The following is a 14090-nucleotide window of genomic DNA, read 5'->3' as shown; positions in this document are numbered from 1 at the left end:
GGACGAAGGGTCCCCAGGGCTGTCTGAGGGTTGGGCTGGGGTCGCAGGCTCTGGGGCGGGCTCCTGGGCCAGGTGAGGGGGGCGGGGATGCGGGGCTGGCTAGAGAGGATGGGGGTCCCGGATGGGGGCTGGGCCCACAGCTCTGTCGCGCCTTGAGTTCGCTCTTCGCTCCCGCTGGCTGGGCGGGCGGCTTCTGCGGAGGGGCCTCGGGACCGCCTCGCGTGCCGCACAGTCGTGTCGGTGGCGCCACCTGGTGGCCCCCGCACGCCCGGCCGGCGTCTCCGCCGCGGTCTCTTTCTGCCACTCCCCGAGCCCAGCGGCGAGCGTCTCCCCTCCTTCCCACTAAGAACGCCTCTGCCTCCCAGCTGTGGGACCTGGGGCTCTGGCTCTACATCTCTTAAGTGGGCTGTTAAACACCCCGAGTGGCAGGTGTTTTCAAAGTAGTAAATAGGCTGCTCCGGGCGGAGTTGCTTAGTGCCTGGGCCTGGTTCACTATCTCCTCATGCCCCTCGGGCCTTACCTCCCTCCTGGGAGGCGCAAAGTGAGCCTCTTGGAGGTGAAGTGAGCCCCCCCGGGTCTCCCAGGCGGGGCGCGGCGCCTGGGATCAGAACCCAAGCCTTACGCCGCCGGATCGGCTGAGGGCATGTCCCGGATGCCCAGGGGAAGTGCTGGGGCTGTACAAGTCCTGTCCCCTGGTGCCAGTCCTCGCCCCTTTGGGACTCAGGGACCCCAAATGTTGAACGAAGGCTGGGTTTTGAGGGGGCTGTGCGCAGCCACACCTCGGCTCTCAGCCGGGCCCCTCACCACCCCTGGCTCTGACTTGGGGCCGGCTAGGAACAGGCCCGCGGCGGAGACCTCCTGGCTCCCGAGGATGAGGGTTTCATGGCCTCCTGAGCTGGCGGAAGGCCGGCTCAGGCCGCGCGGGTGGCGGGCTCTCCCGACTCATGGGCCGGTGGCCTGGCTGGGGGCCCAGGAGCCCTCAGAGCGGCCCCGTCCTCCCATGAACAGTCTCTTCTAGGCAAGTGAACCTTCCTTTAAGGCCTTCCCTCAGCCTTACTGCCCACCCCTCTGTCCTTGGTCTTGACGTGGTCCCAAGGCTGCCCGGCCCCAGGCTATTCCCTTGCTTACATCTCTCTACCTTGGTTTACCATCAGGGACCTCCTCAGCACCCCCACCTCTTTCCCATGAGCCCCCAATCCTACATGGACCACTGAGCTGACAAGCCAGTGATGAGGGCTCCTCAGAGGATGCCGATGACCCTCAACCACCCCCTCGCCCTATCTGGTTCACCCTCTCCCCTGTGTGGTGTAGAGCTGCTGGCTGGTGGGACTCCCATGGGTTTATTGAACAATGCCTGCAGGAGTAAGTGAGGTTTCTGGAAGATTCTGTGGTTGGACGTAGCCTCTGAGCAGACCCTCCCTGAGCCAGGCAGAGGAGGCGGTTCCTGGGGTTTCCCACAGGCAGGACCCAGGAAGGGGCCAAGCAGCAGGTGCCCCCGCCTGGCTGGGTGCTGTCCGAGCCTGGCTCCAGGCCCATTCTGCGGCCCCCACCCCGCCACTCAGAATCCATCACGGCCCGTGGGTCCTTGCAGTTACAGGGCTCTCACCATGTCTCCTGTGGCAAAGGTGTGAGGAGGCCCAGGCCCAGCTGAGGGCCGCTGGGCCTGTTTACAGGAGGAAAACTGCTCCCTGGGGGTGGGCGGCGATCGTGGGTTCAGGCCGGGTCTGAGCGGCCTCTGCCTGCCCCCACCACCCTTCAAGGTGGCCAGTGGGGAGCAATCCTGGTGCCCAGGTAACAGAGAGGAGCCGGAGGAAGCCAGTGTGGGCCGAGCTGAGGTGGGTCCCCTGCCTCTGAATGTCAGCTCTGGAGGGAGGGCATCAGGGCCCACCCCCAGGCCATCTCGGGGAGCCCCTGACCCGGGCACTTTTCTGAGGTTGAAGCCCCAGAAGCCTTTGCTGCGGTCCCAGGACATAGTGGGATTTGTGGTTGGGCCACCAGACCCCCAACCTGTCTTTGCACCTGGCGTTCCTCAGCCAGACCTGCAGGGCCAGGACACCCCCACTCCCTACCTCCGCCGGGGGTGGGGCAGAGGACAGGTCCCCATGATGACGCCCCCTCCCCTCCGGTCCTAACCTGGCCCCTCCCAGGGGTTGAAACGCCGCTAAGCTCTTACAAACCTGCCCCCCGCCCCTGCCCACACCCCCAAAGAAGAAAAGGCAAGGTCAGAGAAACCATTTTTGTTGACAGTTATTGCCCTCACCTGGGGAGCTGAGGACTTGAAAACAGGAAACCACCTGGGATGGGGTTTTGTCGCCTCACACATACACCCGCGTGCCCACGCTTGCACACGTGCTGCCCACATCCGCAGCCCGCGGGGTCTGTGTGGAGACGCTCGCTGGAAGCCTAAGGATAAAACAAGCTGTGCAAAGACGGTGGCCCCCAGAACGCAGACATCCAACAGAGGGGGGTTCCCAGAGGCCCGGAGAGAAGAAAGGCAGAGTGACCCGGGGTCCCTCTCATCGCACTCCTGAAGGCCCCAAAGCGGCTTTGCGCCCCAGACTGTCCGGGAGCGGGATGCGGTCGGCGCGGGCGTGGAGCGGCCGCTTTTCCGCCTGAGCGTAGAGTCGGTTCTCCACCGAGACGAAACTGCTGCGTGCGGAGGCCGGCGGGGGCGCCCAGGGGCCGGGGCTCTGGGGTCGGCGCGGGGCGTGGGTGAGGGGCGGCACCCACCCAGGCAGTGGCTGGGGTTGGGGGACCGGGTGCAGGGTTGCCGGGCTGAAGTAGTTGGAGGTCGTGGCGGTGGCGGCGGTGGCGTAGGGGACGTGGAAGGAGGTCAGGGAGGCTTGGCCGGCTGCCTGCAGGGATGATGGGGACGGAGGCCCGAGTGAGGCTCCATCTCCTGGCCCCCCAGCTGCAGTTCCCTCCATTCCCCTCCGAAACCAGCCCCCATCCTCACACTGGCTCTCCCGTCTGTCTGGGGACTGCTGTGTCTCGGCGGCTGAAGCTTCATGACGGACCTGGGGAGAGTGAGGATGGTCAGAGGCAAAGCGTGTGGCTGGCCTGGGATCAGGGGGAGATGGGGGGCGGGGTGGACTGGGCTCAGCGGGGGCTGCATCTCACCAGTGCCTCTGCCGACGCAGGAGGTAGAGAAGGTAGACGCAGCCAGAGAGGAGGACCCCCGAGACCCCCAGGATCCCGGCCAGGTCGGCCCGCAGCACGGAGGCTGGACTGGGAGCAGGGAGCTCTGTGCACAGAGAGGCATACCAGTCAGGTGGCTGGCGTCCCAAGTCCCTCCCTGTCCCTCCAGCCCCCCTCCTCATCCGCCCCACCTTGGTCTGTGCTGAGGGACAGGTTCCCACAGGCCTCCTGGGAGCCCTCAGGGAAGGACGTGAACTTGCAGCAGAAGGTGGTGTTGGGACTGGAGCCCCCCGCTGCGGTGGGAGCCCTTTCCAAGGTGAGGGAGATGCTGGTACTGGTTTCCCAGCGGGCCCGGCAGGCAGCTTTCCAGTTCTTGGTGCCGAGGGTGGGGTGCAGCACAGCCAGCGTGGTCCCCCCAGCACCGTCAGGGCCCCCATAGCTCACAGTCACCAGGGAGATGGAGCCCGAGCCCAGGAATCCACAGCGGATGGTGAAGGAGGCCTCGGTGGCCTCCCTCTGAACCTGCAGCCACACCTCCGGAGTCCCTGTGGGAGAAGGTGCAGGGACGAGGTCCGGGCCTGGGTCCCCACCCGCACCCAGGGCCTCTGCTCCTCTGCGGCCCCCCACTCACCAGCAGTGAGGCAGAGAGTCAGCAGCGCCCAGAGCAGGCCCAGGGCCCGGGGCCTGTCCATGGCTCCCCTCTGGCCCGGGCTCCAGGGGGCTGTGGTCGTGGGGACAGCACTTGTATTTCCGGTGTCATCGCAGGAAGTTTTACGTATGAGGACGAGCCAGTCCTGGGAGCAGCTGCTGGGTACTCTGCAAACCTGCCCCACTTCCTTCTATGAATCTGGGGTCGAGAAACAACCCCCCCCAAGAAATTTAAAGTGACAGTGACAAGGTTTTCCCTGTTCCCACGCTGCGCTCCAGTGTGAGCGGGACGGTGGCTCAGGTTCCCAGCCCTGCCCTGCCTGTGTGTACCAGCCCTGGGGTGGGGGGCGGCTCTGAGGGGAGATATGCTGCAGGGGGACCTGAGACGATGTCCTTCCCTGGAGAGGGACGGACCCCCTGGTTTGTCTTTAGGAAGAAGGCTGAGACACACACCACCCCCCCAGCCTCCCTGAAGGGAATGTGGCAGAACCTGGGGAGAGGAAGCGGAGCCTGCCAGGCACAGCTGGGCTGTGACCTGCCTGCAGAGCTCTGCTCCATCTGCACCTTCCTCCCCACAGCTGAGGGCAACTGGCTTCCAGCTGCTAAGGCCAAAGGCGCAGTCGTCTAAACTCTTCACTCATCTCAGCCCATCAGGAAATTCTGAAGGCTTCCCATCCTGGCCACCTGGCCTCTCTTTAACCACCCTCACCCCCACCTCGCGGGCTCACGCCGTCTCTCCCCCTAAGAATCGCTCTAAACCGCTTTCCTGTGTACCTTCGTTTACAGAACACACACTGACCAGAGTGCTGCTGTCAGCAGTGACAAGTGCTCAGGATGCTTTGCGTCCTGTCTTGTCTTCTGCTGAACTTGCATCTGGGCTGAGAGTGGCTGTTGAGCTTAGGGGATAGAGCCATGGGTCTGTGTGGAGGACTCCTGTCCGGGGTGTGCTGAGAACTCAGAGGGCAGTGCTGCCGAGGCCTGCCCTGCCCACATGCCCCTGATTCAGCATCTCTTCAGACTCCGTGGTGCCAGCCATCAGCCTGCCAGTCTCAAGTGAACCATCCACACCCGAGAGCCAGAATAAGCAGGGCCTCCAGGCCAGTCACTTCATGGCGCCCAGCGCAGGTGGCGTGCATTCTCTTACCCCTTGACCTTCTCTCAGGCTGGGTGCTGGTCTCCAAACCTGACTCAGACCTGCTCTCACCCGCTTTCTCCCCTCCTGTTCCCCTGAGGTGAGGGAGACCTGTGCAGAGCTCGCCCACTCCACGGAGGCCCAGCCCAGCGCGGGTGCCGAGCACCAGGGCGCATGGGGCCACCGACTTCAGCCTCTCTAGCCGGGAGGACCCTTTTCTTCTCCCCGCTTTGCAAGGCCCAGGTCAGACCCCACCCACTCTAGGAAGCTGTCTCTCCAGAGTGCTTTTCCTTCATGGATAACCTCCCGCCCAGATGGCGGGCCCTGGTGGTGGCTCTTTTATTAACCTCCACACGGTCCAAGTACATAGAGGAGCTCAACACTGGGTGACCGATGAATGAAAAGCCACAGCACAAAGTTAACTATTCAGCATTTTGGGTTTTTTTCAGTCTTGCAAGTCACGTCGTCCCCAGTAAGTTCTCATCGTACGAGATTCAGACGCCACAGTGTCGTGTTGTTTGTTGTTGTGTTTCAAGAGCAGAAAACATTACTGTTCTCAGCCGCCCGCTCCCTTTCCCTCTGCATTTTAATTTTCAGTAAGGTTAAGAATGTCCATCTTTTATTGTTTCTGGATTTTGTGTGTTGCTTAGGAGGGCCAAATTATAACTTCATAGTTTTGTTTTTATGCTTAACTCTTATGAGGGTTTACGTTTGATCCATGAAGAATTTTAATTTGGAGCTGGTATTATTTTACAATTTAGGATGCCAGCCAATGTCTCCAAACCCCTGTTGAATAGTCACTTGCCATCTTTTAAAATTATTATTGGTAGTTGAGTTATAACATTAGTTTCAGGTATACAGCATAGTGATTTAAATTTTTTATAGATTTTACTCCAGAGGGATGGTACAGGGAGGGAGGAGGGAGGAGGGTTCAGGATGGGGAACACGTGTATACCTGTGGCGGATTCATGTTGATATATGGCAAAACCAATACAATATTGTAAAGTTAAAAAAATCAAATAATAAAAAAATCAAATAATAAAATAATATTGTAAGCTAAAAAAATAAAGTTACAAAACATTGGCTATATTCCCTGTGCTGTACAAACCTTGTAGCCTTATTTTTTAAATTGAGTTATAGTTTATGTACAATATTATATGTTTCAGGTATGCAACATAGTGATTCACAATTTTAAAGGTTATATTCCATTTGTAATTATAAAATATTGGCTATATTCCCTGTATTACATACTAATAGCATTCTGGCTTATTTAATTCATAGTAGTTTGTACCCCTTAATCACCCACCCCTATTTTGCCCCTCTACCATCTCTCTCCCCACTAGTAACCACTAATTTTTTATCCATGAGTGCTTTTTTGTTATATTCAGTAGTCTGTTGTATTTTTAAAATCCCATTTATAAGTGATGTACAGTATTTGACTTTCTCTGACTTATTTCACTAAGCATTAATACCCTCCAGGTCCATCTATTGTGTTGCTGTCAACTTCCCCCTTTATGTCGGTTAATACTCAGTTCAGTTCAGTCGCTCAGTCGTGTCTGACTCTTTGCGACCCCATGAATCACAGCACGCCAGGCCTCCCTGTCCATCACCAACTCCCGGAGTTCACTCAGACTCATGTCCATTGAGTCAGTGATGCCATCCAGCCATCTCATTCTGTCATCCCCTTCTCCTCCTGCCCCCAATCCCTCCCAGCATCAGAGTCTTTTCCAATGAGTCAACTCTTCACATAAGGTGGCCAAAATACTGGAGTTTCAGCTTTAGCATCATTCCTTCCAAAGAAATCCCAGGGCTGATCTCCTTCAGAATGGACTGGTTGGATCTCCTTGCAGTCCAAGGGACTCTCAAGAGTCTTCTCCAACACCGCAGTTCAAAAGCATCAATTCTTCGGTGCTCAGCCTTCTTCACAGTCCAACTCTCACATCCATACATGACCACTGGCAAAACCGTAGCCTTGACTCAAGACGGACCTTTGTTTGCAAAGTAATGTCTCTGCTTTTGAATATGCTATCTAGGTTGGTCATAACTTTCCTTCCAAGGAGTAAGCGTCTTTTAATTTCATGGCTGCAGTCACCATCTGCAGTGATTTTGGAGCCCAAAAAAATAAAGTCTGACACTGTTTCCCCACCTATTTGCCATGAAGTGATGGGACCGGATGCCATGATCTTCGTTTTCTGAATGTTGAGCTTTAAGCCAACTTTTTTACTCTCCACTTTCATCAAGAGGCTTAGTTTATGTATTTAGGTGTTCCTATGTTGGGTGCATGTATATCTTTAATTATTGTTCTTGGAGTGATCCCTTGATCGTTACATAATGTCCTCCTTTGTCTCCTATTCGGTCTTTGTTGTAAAGTTGGTTTTGTCTGATATTAAGTATTGGTGCCGCAGCTTTCTTTTGATTTCCATTTGCATGGATACCTTTTTCCATCCCCTCTCTCGGTCTCTGTCTCTTCAGATTAGAAGTGAGTCTCTTGCAGGCAGCACATATATGGGTCTTGTATCCATTTAGCCACTCTATGTCTTTTGATTCAAACATTTAGTCTATTGACATTAAAGTAATTACTGATAGGTATGCACTTATTGCTGTTTTATTAACACATTACTGACTGGGGAATCTGCAGAAACTAACACCCGTGGTGTTAATGTTGACTGGGGGATTTTTGCAGAAACTAACACCTGTGGCATTAATGTGTCTCCAGTCCAGGTGTTGTTTTCTGCTTGTTTTTGTAGTTCTTTTGTTCTTTTTTTGCCTTATTCCCTTGTGAACTGATGACTCTTTAGTATTTGGATTTCTGTGTGTGTGTTATGGATTTTTGGTTTGTTGTTACCATGAGGTTTACACATAGCAGTCTATATATATATATGTGATTAAGTTGCTGATGTCTTGATTTCAAACACATTTTAATATCTTTTTTTGTATATCTTTAACTACTTATTGTGAGTATAGATGATTTTTACTACTTTTGTCTTTTAATCTTACTAGTAGCTTTGTATGTGGCTAACTTCCTACTTATCTGCCTTTACGTATGAGGTTTTTCCTTTTGTAATGTTCATGTTTCTAGTGTTACCTTTTTCTTGCTTGGGTAAGTCCCTTTAAGGTTTCTTGGTTTGGTAGTATGGAAATCTTCCAGCTTTTGCTTGTCTATAAAACTTTTGATCTCTCCATCAAATCTGAACAAAAACCTCGCCGGGTAAATTATTCTTAGTTGTAGGTTTTCTCTTTCATCACCATTTCACGCATTTCCCTTCTGGCCTGCAAAATTTCTGAAAACTCAGCTGATAGCCTTACCAGAGTTCCTTTGTATGAAACTGGTTCCTTTTCCCTTACTGCTTTCAATATTCTCCAGTTTTGCCATTTGAATTACAATGTGTCCTGGTGTAGTCCTCTTTGGGTTGATCCTGTTTGGGACTCTGTGTTTCTTGGACCTGAATGTCTGTTGCTATCCCCAGATTATGGATGTTTTCAGCTCTTATGTCTTCAAATATGTTTCCTGCCCCTTTCTCTCTCTCTCTCCCCCTTCTGGGACCTCTGTGATGTGCATGTTAGCGTGCTCAGTGTTCTCCTGGAGGTCTCTTAAAGCTGTCCTCATTTTTTATTTTCTGTACCCCAATGTTCATCGCAGCACTGTTTATAATAGCCAGGACATGGAAACAACCTAGATGTCCATCAGCAGATGAATGGATAAGAAAGCTATGGTACATATACACAATGGCGTATTACTCAGCCATTAAAAAGAATACATTTGAATCAGTTCTAATGAGGTGGATGAAACTGGAGCCTATTATACAGAGTGAAGTAAGCCAGAAAGAAAAACACCAATACAGTATACTAACGCATATATATGGAATTTAGAAAGATGGTAACAATAACCCTGTGTACGAGACAGCAAAAGAGACACTGATGTATAGAACAGTCTTATGGACTCTGTGGGAGAGGGAGAGGGTTGGAAGATTTGGGAGAATGGCACTGAAACATGTAAAATATCATGTATGAAATGAGTCACCAGTCCAGGTTCGATGCACGATACTGGATGCTTGGGGCTGGTGCACTGGGACGACCCAGAGGGATGGTATGGGGAGGGAGGAGGGAGGAGGGTTCAGGATGGGGAACACAGGTATACCTGTGGCGGATTCATTTCGATATTTGGCAAAACTAATACAATATTGTAAAGTTTAATAATAAAATAAAATTTAAAAAAAAAACTGTCCTGATTTTTTATTTTCTTCTGTTCAGCTATAGCAGTTTCCACTGCTGTCTTCCAGCTCACTGATCCATTCCTCTGTATCATTTAATCTGATTTTTTTCTAGTGTATTTTTCTCTTTATTATTCAGTTCCAGTTTATATTTTCTAACTCTTCCTTAAAAACTTCTAACTTCTTACTCTGTTTTTCTATTTTTCTCTGAAGTTCTTTGATCATCTTTATGACCATTACCTTCAACTTTTTATCCAGTAGATTGACTGTCTCCACTTCACGTAGTTCTGCAACTTTGTCTTTTTCCTTCTTTTGTAACATGTTTCTCTGTCACCTCACTCTGCTTAATTTGCTGTTTTTATTTCTATGTAGGGCCAAACTCTTTTTTATGAATGTATTGGAATTCCTGGGCTTCTCTGGTGGCTCAGACAGTAAAGAATATGCCTGCACTGCAGGAGACCTGGGTTTGATCCCTAAGTTGGGAGGATCCCTTGGAGAAGGGAATAGCAACCCACTCCAGTATTTTTGCCTGGAGAAGTCCATGGACAGAGGAACCCGGTGGGCTACAGCCCATGGAGTCGCAGAGTTGGACATGACTTGAGTGACCAGCACACTATCTGGTAGATTGGTTACGTTTCCTGGTCTTGGAGAAGTGGCCTTTTGTAGGAGACGTCCTATGTATCCCAGCAGCGCACTCCCCTCTGGTCACCAGGGATGCACGCTCTAGGGGTGGCCCTGTGTTGGGTTATGGTGGCAGGCTAATTACTGTGGGCAGTCTGGTAGGCATAGCTGGCCCCTAGTTGGGCTGGCTTCTAGGCCCTGTCTTGTGCAAAGTCTACCAGCTTCTAGTTGGGGCCTGATCACAAGGCAGCTAGCTGACTGCAGAACCCCAGGGGTCCTGGGGCCAGTGCTGGTTTACTGGTGAGCGGAGATGGGTCCCAGGGTCTCCGGTTACTGGGCCCTGTGGATCCTGACATTGGTGTCAACCTGCTTGCTGGGCGGTGCTAAATCCCAAGTTCTCTGGCCAAGGGCCCAAGGTGTCCTAGAACTGGTGAGCAGGGCCCAGGGGGACGGCAGGGCTGTGCCTATCTGCCTGCTGAAGGGTGGGCTGGGTCCCACTATGGCAGGCTATGGGGCTGCAATGGTCTGGGGCTAATATCTACCTGTTGGCAGGTGGGGCTATGGCCTGCCAGCTCGCTAGTAGCTGGACCCAGAGCCCAGGGGTATTGGGGCTGGTACTCGCTGACTGATGGGCGGAGTTGCATCCCAGAGTTGGCGTGTGAGGTGAAGTTGGGTCCTGTGCCCTTCAGTGGACAGTGGCTGTGGGCTCTGGGGGTCTTAAGGCAGCCTGCCAGCTGCTGGGAGGCGGGTGCCCTGGACCCCCGTCCAGCCCACCAGTAGGCAGACACCAGCTCCAGGACCACAACCCTGCAGCTTGCTATGCCAGGACCCCATGAGCCCTGGCAGTTGCCTGGCCTGAGGCTCCCAGCACTGGTGCCTGCAGGCTGTCGGGGGTGGGGGCAGTGGTGGGGCCAAGTCCCAAGGCTGATGAACTAGAGGGAGGAGTCCACATGGAACTTGCCAGCGCCAGTGTCCTTGTGGTAGAACAAGCTCTTCTGCCAGCACTTATGTCCCCAAGGTGGACGCCGGTTGCCACCTGCCTCTCTGGGAGACTCTCCAAGGTGGCTCTGCCTCAGACTCTTCTGTCCGGAGTCCCCCACCATGTGTCTGTACATGCCCTTTAAGAGTGGAGTCCATTTCCCACAGCCCTCTGGCTCCCCCTCAAGCAAGCCCCATCAGCCTTCAAGGCCATTCTGCAGGCCCATCTTCCCAATGGCTCTGGCGCCTGATGTGGGCTGCCAATCCCACCCTCCATGGGAGAACCTCTGCAACTATAACTACTTTTGTATTTGAGGGTTGCTTGCTCTGGGTCGACTCTGTCCTAACTCTGTCCCTCTTACCCATTTTGTGATTCCTTCTTTATATCTTTAGTTGTAGAAGGTCTTTTCTGGTAGATTCTGATCTTTCTCATTAATTCTTCTGTAAATAGTGGTAATTTTGGTGTGCCCATGAGAAGAGGTAAACTGAGGGTCTTTTTACTCCATCTTGGCCAAGTCCCCTCAGTCTCCTGGTGTCCTAATTATTAATTCTCACAAAGGGGCCTACTTCTAGATTCTTTCCTAATCTATCCATTGATTTATTTGGTTATTCCAGTGTCAATATTACATGGTCCTAAGTAGAATGCTTTTATGTTCTGATGTATGTGAAGGTGCTCATCCTTTCTCAGAACTTTCTTGGCTATTCCTGAACAGTCTCCAGAATTTTGAGCTCAGGAGACACAAAGGTCATTAAAATCTTTTAAGTACAGTGAGCCCTGTATTCACCACTGTTGGCCTTTGCCCTCTGGCCTGGAGGTACAGGTTAGATAACACAGGTCTGGTACTGGCCACCTCCTGCTCTGACATCTCTTGGTGAAACCCCTGTGGCCACAGCCCTAGTCTTCCTGCAGAGCAAGCAGCGCCTATGGTCAGTCTCTGGAAACCTCGAGGGTTTGAACTGGGGCTAGGATTTCCCAGGTCTTCACGATCGGGCAAAGCAGCGGGAAAGCTGCTGGAGTGTGACTGGAGGACCAGGTAAACGGCGCGGGGGGCAGCACTCTGCCCACGACAGGCTCCAGCCCTCTCAGTGGATCCTCGTGACCATCCACAATGAGGACCATCCTCATTTTGAGTTGGTAGAGACAGACTCATTTTTACATCTGCTTTAAATGTGTGTAATAGGCCACTTAAGTTCTTACATCAAAATAATGTAAAAGGTTATATCTGAGTGTATACTATGTGCTAAATTTGTAACTATGAAACTAGCGTATGTGAATTGCTCACAACTACCACCTTAAGAGCAAATACTTTATCCAGCATCACAAAGCTAGCAGGACACAGCAAACACAAGTTGTAGCTCCCAAACTCACTCGACTAACCACTATGCTCAGCAGCTTGTCCCAGGGAAAAATTTAAGTGGAATTATAAGGTTTTTGTCACAAAAGCCGCAGCATCTGCCACCTCAGCAGAGAACCTGTGCTGAGTTCCCGCCTCAGGCGCCCTCGCCATCCTGATGGGGAGGCCAACACACGACCCTGTTTTTCCGCTTCTACCACCCCACTCAGCCCATGACCGGGTCTAATCTACTCAAGTAAATGGACTGTCCTTTGGGTCTCCCCCAGCATTCTGAGCCCTGCCCTCTAGTTTCCTGAGGTTCCTGGGTTCATCTCTGGTGAGTTTGCTGGCTTTCCATTTCTCCCTTCCTGCCTGAGCACTCTTCAGGGCCTATTTCTCAGCAATCCCGCTCAACACACAGGGTTTTCAGGGAATCTGTGCTAGAGATTGAATTGCTTTGTGGCTTCTTCTCAGGATCCTGACGTTCCCCTCCTTTTCCCTGGGAAGGAACTACAGAGAAGGCCTTAAAATGTATTTATGAAAATACCACCCCATTCTCTCATGTCATCCAAGCACAAATTCTTTCATCCTGTAACCCCCAGGGTCAGTGTTGCCTGGAGTTCAAAGGACAAAGTGAAAACTTTAAATGTTTCTTAGCAGAAGGCTTTTCTCAACAAACTGGAAAAACCCTCTTCACTTTAGAAGAGAACATCAACTCCTCCAGGGCTTCCCTGGTGGCTCAGATAGTAAAGAATTTGCCTGCAGCTTAGGAGACCTGGGTTCGATCCCTGGGTTGGGAAGATCCCCTGGAGGGAGGGCACGGCAACCCACTCCAGGCAAGTATTCTTGCCTGAAGAATCCCATGGACAGAGGAGCCTGTACAGTCCATGGGGTCACAAAGAGCTAGACATGACTAACACTTTTTTTTCCAACAACTCACCTTCTGACAGAGTTCACGGTTGCAAGGGAAGAAAAAGTCGTACTGAAAAATATTTAAAATGATTTAAGCAGTGATTCAGCAGCCAGGACAGGCACAGCAATGCCAGTCCCCTGCAAACATTCCTATCAACACGGCAAGGTTCAGCCGTGCAGAGGCCTCCACCTCTCCTGCCGGGACTGGCCTCAGCTGTGGTTCCATCCTGACCTGGGCCTGACTGACCGGAGCTGCTGCTTAGAAGCCCCAGCCCTGCCTCTGCCAGCTCGGGGCTTACTGGCACAGAACTCTCCCGAGCTGCAGCTGTCAAGGGGGGTGCCTGCAACTCAGGTGGTACAAAATATCCACTGGTGTCATGCAGGAAAAATGAACATTTCTACAGATGACTAATAAAAAGTTAAGTTCATTGTACTTTCGAGCGACACTGGCGCCCTCACTTGGGCGCACATGCCATGACTCCCGGCTAACGGCCAGTGTCATAAGGTCGGAGAAGCAAACTCAGCTTCGTGACCAACTGCAACTTCATGTGCTACAGGATGTAGTGGGTTTTTTGTCCCAAACAGTGTGTTTCTCCCTCTAAGAATACTGTTATTTCAACTTGGAAATCACTTTCTCACCTGTTGACAAGTCTTCCAAATGAAGGATCTCAGTGGGTTTTGACTCATCTGTTTAAAAAGTAACAAATGCAGCCAAAGAAGCACGTGTTCCATTTGGATTTAAATATGTTTGAAAGATAATCTTTTCAGTTAAGAAGTTCAGTTTGATAGTTTTAAACACACTTTTAACTAGAACTTCAGAAAATAAGCCATGATTTTAAAAATGTTTCTCAAAATAGGGGCGGAGATAAGATGGTGAAGGACATGAGCTTACCTCCTCTCATAAAAATGCCAGAATCACAGTGAACTGCTGAACAACCACTGGCAAACGCTGGGACCTGCCAAAGAAAGATGCCCTACATCCAAAGGCCAAGTGACCACAAAGCGATGGCAGGAGGGGCGCAAGCACAATAAAAATGTTTTCTCGTGTTTCTCCCTTTGCTCTCAGTATAATGTTTCTTTTAGAGCAAAAAAGGGGTTTTTGTACTGTTAACCAAT

General features: G+C 52.1%; 1 protein-coding gene and 1 long non-coding RNA gene across 2 annotated transcripts in view; one reads left to right on the top strand and one right to left on the bottom strand.

Moving 5' to 3' along the window:
- Nucleotides 1-14090, top strand: part of LOC102410880 — a 30207-nt gene extending 16117 nt beyond the window's left edge. The window contains exon 2 of the long non-coding RNA XR_006548355.2: nucleotides 13832-14090. This is a non-coding gene — a long non-coding RNA (uncharacterized LOC102410880). The remainder of the gene's footprint in view (nucleotides 1-13831) is intronic.
- PVRIG (PVR related immunoglobulin domain containing) lies at nucleotides 2223-4699 on the bottom strand. Its single transcript, XM_006046505.4, has 6 exons — nucleotides 4586-4699; nucleotides 3770-3985; nucleotides 3330-3683; nucleotides 3121-3244; nucleotides 2957-3017; nucleotides 2223-2855 (listed from the first exon to the last, which is right to left on the bottom strand). Exons 2-6 carry the CDS (start codon nucleotides 3828-3830, stop codon nucleotides 2517-2519), a joined length of 939 nt encoding a protein of 312 aa, XP_006046567.3. The 5' UTR covers nucleotides 3831-3985; nucleotides 4586-4699; the 3' UTR covers nucleotides 2223-2516.

Source organism: Bubalus bubalis, chromosome 24, assembly GCF_019923935.1.
Source record: "Bubalus bubalis isolate 160015118507 breed Murrah chromosome 24, NDDB_SH_1, whole genome shotgun sequence".
Lineage (NCBI taxonomy): Eukaryota > Metazoa > Chordata > Mammalia > Artiodactyla > Bovidae > Bubalus > Bubalus bubalis.
This window is presented reverse-complemented; position numbering and strand designations above follow the sequence as displayed.